The sequence below is a fragment of the Lathyrus oleraceus genome, chromosome 4, assembly GCF_024323335.1.
Source record: "Lathyrus oleraceus cultivar Zhongwan6 chromosome 4, CAAS_Psat_ZW6_1.0, whole genome shotgun sequence".
Lineage (NCBI taxonomy): Eukaryota > Viridiplantae > Streptophyta > Magnoliopsida > Fabales > Fabaceae > Lathyrus > Lathyrus oleraceus.
The window spans coordinates 202,957,483-202,966,292 of NC_066582.1; the positions used below are offsets into that span (position 1 = coordinate 202,957,483).

Below are 8,810 nucleotides of genomic sequence, written 5' to 3' on the forward strand. Positions count from 1 at the left end.
GGATGGTTACAGAAACATCTTTCAGTGCATAGTGAGAAATCTAAATATTCCCGTGTAATTGGATAATCATCTGGTGCTACTGAAGGATTGTCATCCCATGGTCATGGATATTTGGCTCATGATGAAGCACATGATGCTTCCACACCTCAAAGTTTTCCTAGAAGCCTAGATGACATGTCACCACTCCCTTGATATATAAACCATTTTGTTGCTCGTGTGTGGGAAGGAAAGGTAGAACACATATTTAATTATGCTTTTAAACATTTTTTATGCTAATTATACCAGTTGAGTTGTATGACATTGATGTATTTATTTTTGTAGTACTCTGAGACACTCAAGTTTTAAACCATGGTAGGAAGATTTTTGTTACAAGTGTTTAGCACATTTTTATAGTCAAAATATTATGCAAGATGTCATGACATGTTGTTGAGACATATGGTCTCTATGTGCTCAAAATAAGTTGCAAAGATGTGGTGCCAGAAGTACCACACATTATGAAACATTTTGCTTTAGAAGTTGTTGGGCCAATCCAGAATTAAGCGCCAAATTTGTTTCCTTATTTATCTACGTGTTTATGCGCTTTTTGAAATTAGGAAAGAATTCCTAAAAACGATCATAAATAAAGACCAAATAAGTTATTAGGATTTATTTTAAGAAAGATTGCAATCATATTAAAATAAATCTTGTAATTGCACTTTTTGGAGCTTTATTTAGCCGCAAGTTCTTCCAACCCTAATAACAAGATGTAACTTTTTTTTCTATTTAAGTAGTCCTACTCCATAACATAAGACTCGTACATTTATAAATTTAACAAGGAATTTTTGTTTATTGAGTCTTGGTGTTTTTCATGTGGTTTATTTTGTAAACTTTATTCATTTGATCATTCCTATCCAAAGGAATAGAGCTAGGTTTATTGAGTTGTAATTGTTCCATCATTCCAACTTTTCTAATCTTTCAAACACTAGGAATAGTTGTTGAGAAAAATTGATAGGGGTCTCATATTTAGGGGGAGTCCTAAATATGAATTCACGGGTAGTATTATGAAAAAAATACAATGAATTAGAAAAGTTCTCTAAGACCAATCTGTACTTTTATTATTAAGAGTGGATTTTCTTTCTTGGGTTAGCACCCTTCAGACGTAGGTGTTATTGCACCAAACTGGGTTACTATTTCCTTGTGTTCATTTTAATTTATCTACAATTTCATTGTTATTGCATTCGTCATGACATACACATTGTCTTGAATATTGTGTTTGACGTCTTTCCAATGGGAGAATAGAGTTTCAAAGATAAAAAAGTTTGTGTAGCCAGATGAACCATGGTTTCAGAAAGTGTTAGAAGCATCTTAACTAAAGAACTTTTGTTGGACATGATACAATTATGTTAAACATGTTTTTTTGTCGACCTTTGTTAGGAGACGATACACAAAGATGTCATTATTCCATCCTCTCATTGATGAGATGAGTGTTTTACTTTGGATAATGTGTCGTGCGTGCATCTTCCATCTTTTAATCACAAGAAGATTTTTGGATCACTCTTCAATTCAGAGATCTGAGGCACTAAGACTTAATGGTGAAACAATTAGGAGCTGATTCGGGTGATGCCCAACATGAGATTCCAAATATCAAATGAGCATATGCCAGGTTTTCATTTCTAAAGAATAATTACATAAGCCATTTGATTTGTGTTAAAAATCATATCGGTGATGATGCACATGTCTCATATCATAGACAATGTTCATTGAAGGCATATTTTTTGTTTTTGGTTGCACAACCATATTTATAGACAAAATTGTAATTTATGTCGATGTTGTCTACATTAACTACTTCATATACTTAGAGAGGATTCAGGAGAATAATTAGGAGATATCATGTTTGATTTACCTATACTCCTACTTAGATGAAGCTAGTTAATGAAAGACGAGACAATGACAGGAAACAATTGTTTATTTTAGATAATTTACATACATGTTAATTGTTAATTTCATTGTACTTGTACTTTTATATTACTAATTTTAATATGAACCATTCTCAAGCATGAATCCTCTAGCATTTTTCCGGTACTGTTGGGTGGAAGTATGTTACCAACTATACCGAGGAGTTTCCACGTGCATGATCGACTATCCCACTTAAGGGGAATCCGACATATGAGCCCTATGGACATGCTAGTGACCACATCCTGACATATGATATTTGTTTCACATCATATGGTGAGCATTGTACTTGACGGTCGTAGATGTTAAATCAATTATCAATACCATGAGAAATGTGTTAAACAACTTGATGGAATCAGGATGATTCCAAAATATATCTCGAGCAGTTTTTCCATCCCCACACACTTTGTACCTAGACACATAATGAAGCTCATCCAAAAGATTCAATAACTGTTACATTTCAAAACTTGGACCCCTTATCACCTTTTTGCTTCAGTGTCAAACATTGTATACATTCTTAATATTTTAGAAAGTTTTAGGTCTTTTCCTTCTCAAAGTCGCGAGTATGTTTTTGGGTTGAACCATGTTCATTGTTATCTCATAAACAAGTTTATTCTCTTCATGGTCTAGACGACAGACAATCGGATGATCAAGTATCTTGCGACTCAATCCATGATTATGTAGACCTTAAATCATACTAAATGTCCAAGTATTATTTTCCTTTGTGGTACCCGTGCAAATTAAAAGGACATTCATATTTCTTTGTTCCGATGTCATCGCATTTCAACTTTCAAATATGTTTTTTATACTGGTCACTTCTTTCTCATATCATCTTAGCAAATGTCTGCTTCTATTAGAACCAGAATTCGACCTCCCGATAACTATTCCAAAACCTAATTTAGCCGCTTCCATACAAACCATTGAAGAATATGTTCACGTAACATAAACTCTTATTTAGTGATAAATTATTTTCTAATGTCAATGTGTACAACACATAGTTTGAGATTTTCTGAAACACCATCCTCTAATGTATTAATTATATTAACATTATCAGGATACACCATACCTACCACCAAAGGAGTCTTAGATTGCCAATGTTATCCCGTAGAAGTTGAATATATATATATATATATATATATATATATATATATATATATATATATATATATATATATATATATATATATATATATATATATAAAAGAGCATTTTTGTTTTAAGCTTATTTTTGAGAATAAGATACAAGTTTATTAAGGATGACAATGAAAAAATTAGGCCCACGACTCACGTTAATAAAGTTTGATTGAGTCTCATATCATCAAGAGCTTTAGACAGTATTTATGTAAATAAATAAATAAATGCACACATATGTGCTTGAGCACTTTAGTCATTTGAAGTAACCATTGAGGATGAGAAAATCACCAAGAAAACAAAATCACAAGAACATGGCAGCATCGAAAAGAGTTGCTTATATAGGCTTAGTCATCACTACAGCATAACACAAATTGAACCAAACTCCGTATCTTTCACCCTCCCCCACTCTCCAAACCTATCTCAACCGCAAAACCTTTTTTTTATATTATTCTATGGTGTCAATTACGTTTGGTAGAATGTAGTAGGAAAAAAGACAGAGAAAAATGGACCCACATCACATCATAGTAGATACACCACAGTGGCGTTGAATTAATATTCACCCGTTTCTTATTACTTTTGGATTTGGCTATATTTGCGTAGGATCAAAGTAGTTCTTTCAACTTTTCACTCTTTGCACTCATAAAAAGCTAATTCTGGAATCACAGACACATTCACTGTTACATGACACATATGTTTATATAGAGAGAGAGAAAGTTCTAACCATGTTACTATGTGGTTGACTATGTATTAATGTGAATCAGATAATGCATTTTTTGAATTTAAAAAACTGGGATTCTTCTGATTCCTAATCTTTTCCTGGTAAGCTCTCTCGTGACACAAAAAGTTTCTTGCTTTTGTTATTTTTCAATCATGGGTTGTTTATGTTGCTGTGTTTTCAATCAATATAGATGGTGGGGTTGGTGAAAGGCTCTTTTTTTTTTGTTTCTCTTCCCTTTTTTCAAGCATGTGAAATTTGAATTTCTTTGAAGCAATTCAATTCAAGGTTATTGATTATTTGGGTGTTGTTGCTTTGTACTATTTACTATCTGGTTTGTTTGATTGGATTTGGGTTTGGATTTGGAATTGGAATTCAACTGATTTCTGGTTTTCTGAAGAGTAATTCTGGTTTTTTTCTGATCTGTTTGCTCTTGATGCCTTAAGATTCAATATTCAAATATCAATTTTTATTGTGATTGTAATTGTAATTATCATGCTGTGTATGAAGGTTGATTGAACGTTGATGACTTGTAGTTTCTTGGCATGCTTGATTAATCTGTAAAGTTTCATTTTTTATGAAAATTGTAGGTAGATTTTGAGATAAGGTTTTCCTACCTACAGAAAAGAAGATTACATGGGTTGGCTTACCAAGTTGCTAAAGGGTTCCAACCATAAATATTCGGGACGAACATACGAAGGGAAGTATGGACATGACAGAGATTCGAGTAATCACGATGGTTCTGTGGTAATAACAATTTCTGTTATATATAGAGAGAGAGCAAGAAAACATAGCTCTATTTTTAGTTATAAGAGTGATTGAAGTTACGATAATGGTAAACTGTGAGTGCAGGATGATTTGACTGATATTGAGAGAGAGGAAATTGATCGTGCAATTGCGCTTTCCCTTTCGGAGGAAGATTATAAAGGGAAAAAAGTTGTAGGTAAGGTTCATGTTTTTGCAAATCAGTGGTTAAAATGCTTTTTTGTGTAGCTTAATTTTAGTGCAATAAGTATTTTCAGTGTAACAAATTATGAAATTCCATTTGATAAAGATTTGATTGGAAAAGGATACATTTTTTCGGATGGGAAAGTATTTTAAAAGGCCTCTTTTTTTTCCGACTTGTTATACTTCAGAGGATGACTCTGAATCTGAATCTGAAGATGATGAACTGTGTCCACTTGATGACGAAGAAGAAGACCATGTTGGTGATGTTAAGCAAGACGAAGATGACCATGTTGGTGATGTTAAGCAAGAAGAAGATGACCATATAGCTAAAATTCAACAGGACGAAGACACGAGTCTCGATGAAGTTCAACTTGAGGAAGATGAACAACTTGCGAGGGCTATTCAAGAAAGTTTGAGCATTGGTTCACCTGCTCGATCTCACACCGATTCTATATTTCAACCTTTTACAAACCTCTTTCCACCTGTATACAGGTAACAATGCGGCAGATGAAATTTCTATCTGTAGTTTGTATGTCTCAATATCATAAATTGAATTCTCCACGAAGATCGCCGAATATGATAAAAAGGAGATTTTTTTTGGCCTAATAAGTAAAATCATAGAAAAGTTGAAATAGCCACTTCAATGGCTACAACATAGATCCATATAATGGTTACTGGACACCGTGCTTGCAGAATCTGTGCTGGCTGCAACGCCGAGATTGGCCATGGAAGATTTTTGAGTTGCATGGGAGCTGTTTGGCATCCAGAATGTTTTTGTTGCCATGCTTGCAAACTTCCAATCACTGATTATGAGGTTAGCGTCTTGTTTTGATTGTTGACCGCTGCGAGACTGATTTTTTGTAGATAATATGATTGTAAATAATGCTTGGATCTTTACTCTTTACAGTATTCCATGTCTGGAAATCGCCCTTACCATAAATTGTGCTATAAGGAGCTGCATCACCCAAGGTGTGATGTTTGCAAGATCTTTGTAAGTAGCATTCGGTTTGATTTCTTGCTTACGATTATTCTTTTTCGTCAATTCTATCGTGCTTGGTTTTGATAAAAGGCTTTGCAAATTTTTGATGTTCATTTGAAATTTTACAGATCCCACAAAATTCAGCTGGACTCATTGAGTATAGAGCGCATCCTTTCTGGCTGCAAAAATATTGTCCATCGCACGAGCGTGATGGCACTCCTCGTTGTTGTAGCTGTCAGAGAATGGAGGTCAGTTACATCATCTCACAAAATATTTTATCACATGTTGTTACCGACAACAAGACACTCTATCTCTTTGTTTATCGATTTCTTTTTCTTTCTTTCATCAATTGATATGAAATTTTCCAATCAGTGCAGTCAACGGACACAAAATATCTGTTGCTTGATGATGGTCGAAAGCTGTGCCTTGAATGTCTTGATTCGGCTATTATGGATACTCACGAATGCCAACCACTCTATCTTGAAATACAAGAATTTTATGAAGGTTTGCATATGAAAATAGAGCAGCAAATTCCTATGCTTTTGGTTGAGAGACAAGCGCTGAATGAAGCCATGGAAGGGGAAAAGAATGTAATAGTTTACGTTTTGAACCTTTTATGCATCAAATGTGCTTTTAGTTTTATCTTCTCTGTATCATTTACTCTTTCTACTGTCCTGATTTTCGATTGTTCTTCGGCTTTTCAATATTGAATGTAGGGTCATCACCACTTACCTGAAACTCGAGGACTTTGCTTGTCAGAAGAGCAAACTATTCCCACTGTAAGGATGTTTTTTTCATGAATACGACGTATCTTCGTTGATAATCATTTTATTAGGCTATAATTTTCATTTTTTTGTAATTCCAGATTTTAAGGAGGCCGAGTATAGGAGCAGGTTACCGTGTCATAGATATGATAACCGAGCCTTTTAGGCTGATACGTCGGTGCGAAGTGACAGCGATTCTTGTATTGTATGGCCTTCCTAGGTATCCTTCTGATACCAAATGTAGACCAAATACATATAATTTTTTGCTTTTTTATTTAAGTCCCGAGAGTACTTGCGTATATGAAAACATAATCCAACGATTTTATATTTATAGGTTACTGACAGGATCAATCCTAGCTCATGAAATGATGCATGCTTGGCTTAGACTTAAAGGTAGTGTTCATCTTTCCCGTGATCGATAATTTTGATATCTCAGTGTTAAGTCGAACAATCTTTTGTGTATTTTTGACAGGCTATGGCAATCTTAGGCCAGAAGTTGAAGAAGGAATATGCCAAGTCTTAGCTCACATGTGGTTAGATTCAGAGATCTATTCCGGCTCCGGAAGCGAAGAAGCATCATCATCATCTTCATCTTCGTCGTCTTCATCATCACCTTCCTCGACTTCATCAAAGAAGGGTAAACGGTCGGATTTTGAAAAGGAACTCGGTAAATTTTTTAAACACCAGATCGAGTCAGATAGCTCACCGGCCTATGGAGATGGATTCAGAGAGGGTAACCAGGCAGTTCTTAAGTACGGACTTAGAAGAACCCTCGATCATATCCGAATCACCGGAAGTTTTCCGTAAAGAAATGGTGATATAAATATTATTTTCTTACCTTTACATCAACCATAAGATTTGAGCATTGTCACATAAACTAAATCCATAAACTATATAGGAACCAAATATTTCAAAATTGTATAATTTCACCAAACTCCACACAAAATAAGGATTGAAAATGCAAGTGATAGTGTAAAGTTACTGTAATCTATACCTAAATATTGGCAGTTTGGCACCTCATGCTACATATGTATCACAAAATACCTTATAGAAGTTGAAAACAAAACAGTTGATGCAATTATAGATATACAATAAAGAACCAATTTTGTATATTTTGAATTTGCATGATTTTTTTTCCTAGCGTTGGTAGAAATCATCTCCTAGGTTGAGGTTGAATTTGAGAAAGATGGTATTTTTGCATGTGACTGTTCTTTGTTGCAATGCACAATTTCTATTTATGAAGATGTTTTGTACGAGCTTCTCTTTGAAGTAGTGAACAACCAGCAATGCGGCTTCTCATTGTTCTTTGTCTAGGTTGGTGCATAAATTGGGAGGGTAATCGTGATGTGTTTGTGTGAATCTAAACTAATTATGTGGTGTGGATAGCATAGCAAACCAGTACCTAAGAGTATGTTATACTCTTAGTTCGTTGACCAAGTGACTTTTGTTAGAATTAAAACTAATTTCAGATGTGGAATTTCACTAAATCTTGGAGAATTTCGAATCAATCTTGATGAATAAGAATCAATATTTATGATTGATTACTCTTCTTGTTCTTCACTCTTTACTCAAGTGAATCAACCACACCTTGGTTACAAGATGATTTAATTGCACAACGTTTACTTAAGAAGAAAAGAAAAAGATAAATTGGGAAAGAAAAGAGAAATTAGGGTTTTGGAGAAAAGGGGAAGAAGAAGAATATTTTTGCAAAGAAACTGCTTTGCTTTCAAACTGAATTTTTATTCAACTTTTTCTATGCAACTATGTTACTTTCTGTATATTACAATAGTAGGGTACCTCCTTATTTATAGACTGTGATTGTTTGCTCACCAAGCAAACTCTACCAAACTAACTAACTCGGCTAAAATTACAAAATAAACATAAATTTAAAATTTTGTCGACATTTCGACAACTATACATTTCGACAATAACAGATTTTGTCAAAATGGTGCTTTGACACAAAATTATATTTTCAATACACCACCTAATTAAAGTTGTCTACATTCATCATTGCTCTTAGTCTTTTAAACACTTCGATCTGCACACCTTTTGTCATGATGTCTGCAATCTGATTATCAATTCTACAATGTTTCAAGTTTAGCTTCCCACTTGCTACTTGCTCTCAAAGATAATGGAACTTCATTTCGATGTGTTTGCTTCTTTCATGTGTTATTTGATTCTTCGCCAGATTGATAGCAGACATGTTGTCGATCTTCATGGTAATTGCTCCATGACCCTTCCCTGTAATCTTTTCGACCAAATTGATCATCCATGTTGCTTGACATGCACAGAGAGAAGTGACTATGTACTCTGCTTCACACGATGACAATGCTACTAT

The 8,810-nt window shown here is 34.2% G+C and overlaps 1 protein-coding gene across 3 annotated transcripts; it reads left to right on the forward strand.

Moving 5' to 3' along the window:
• The first annotated feature begins 3,327 nt into the window (after positions 1-3,327).
• LOC127074520 (protein DA1-related 1) lies at positions 3,328-7,584 on the forward strand. 3 transcript variants are annotated; one of them, XM_051015853.1, is made up of 12 exons: positions 3,328-3,885; positions 4,405-4,528; positions 4,634-4,724; positions 4,918-5,221; positions 5,423-5,543; positions 5,637-5,720; positions 5,837-5,956; positions 6,086-6,298; positions 6,425-6,487; positions 6,574-6,692; positions 6,807-6,865; positions 6,945-7,584. In XM_051015853.1, exons 2-12 carry the CDS (start codon positions 4,418-4,420, stop codon positions 7,277-7,279), a joined length of 1,620 nt encoding a protein of 539 aa, XP_050871810.1. In that variant the 5' UTR covers positions 3,328-3,885; positions 4,405-4,417; the 3' UTR covers positions 7,280-7,584. The 3 variants fall into 3 exon arrangements, with proteins under 3 accessions (XP_050871810.1, XP_050871807.1, XP_050871808.1); XM_051015850.1 differs by having other exon boundaries at positions 3,330-3,885; positions 4,372-4,528; XM_051015851.1 differs by lacking the exon at positions 3,328-3,885 and adding an exon at positions 3,922-4,069 and having other exon boundaries at positions 4,372-4,528.
• Positions 7,585-8,810: the final 1,226 nt, after the last annotated feature.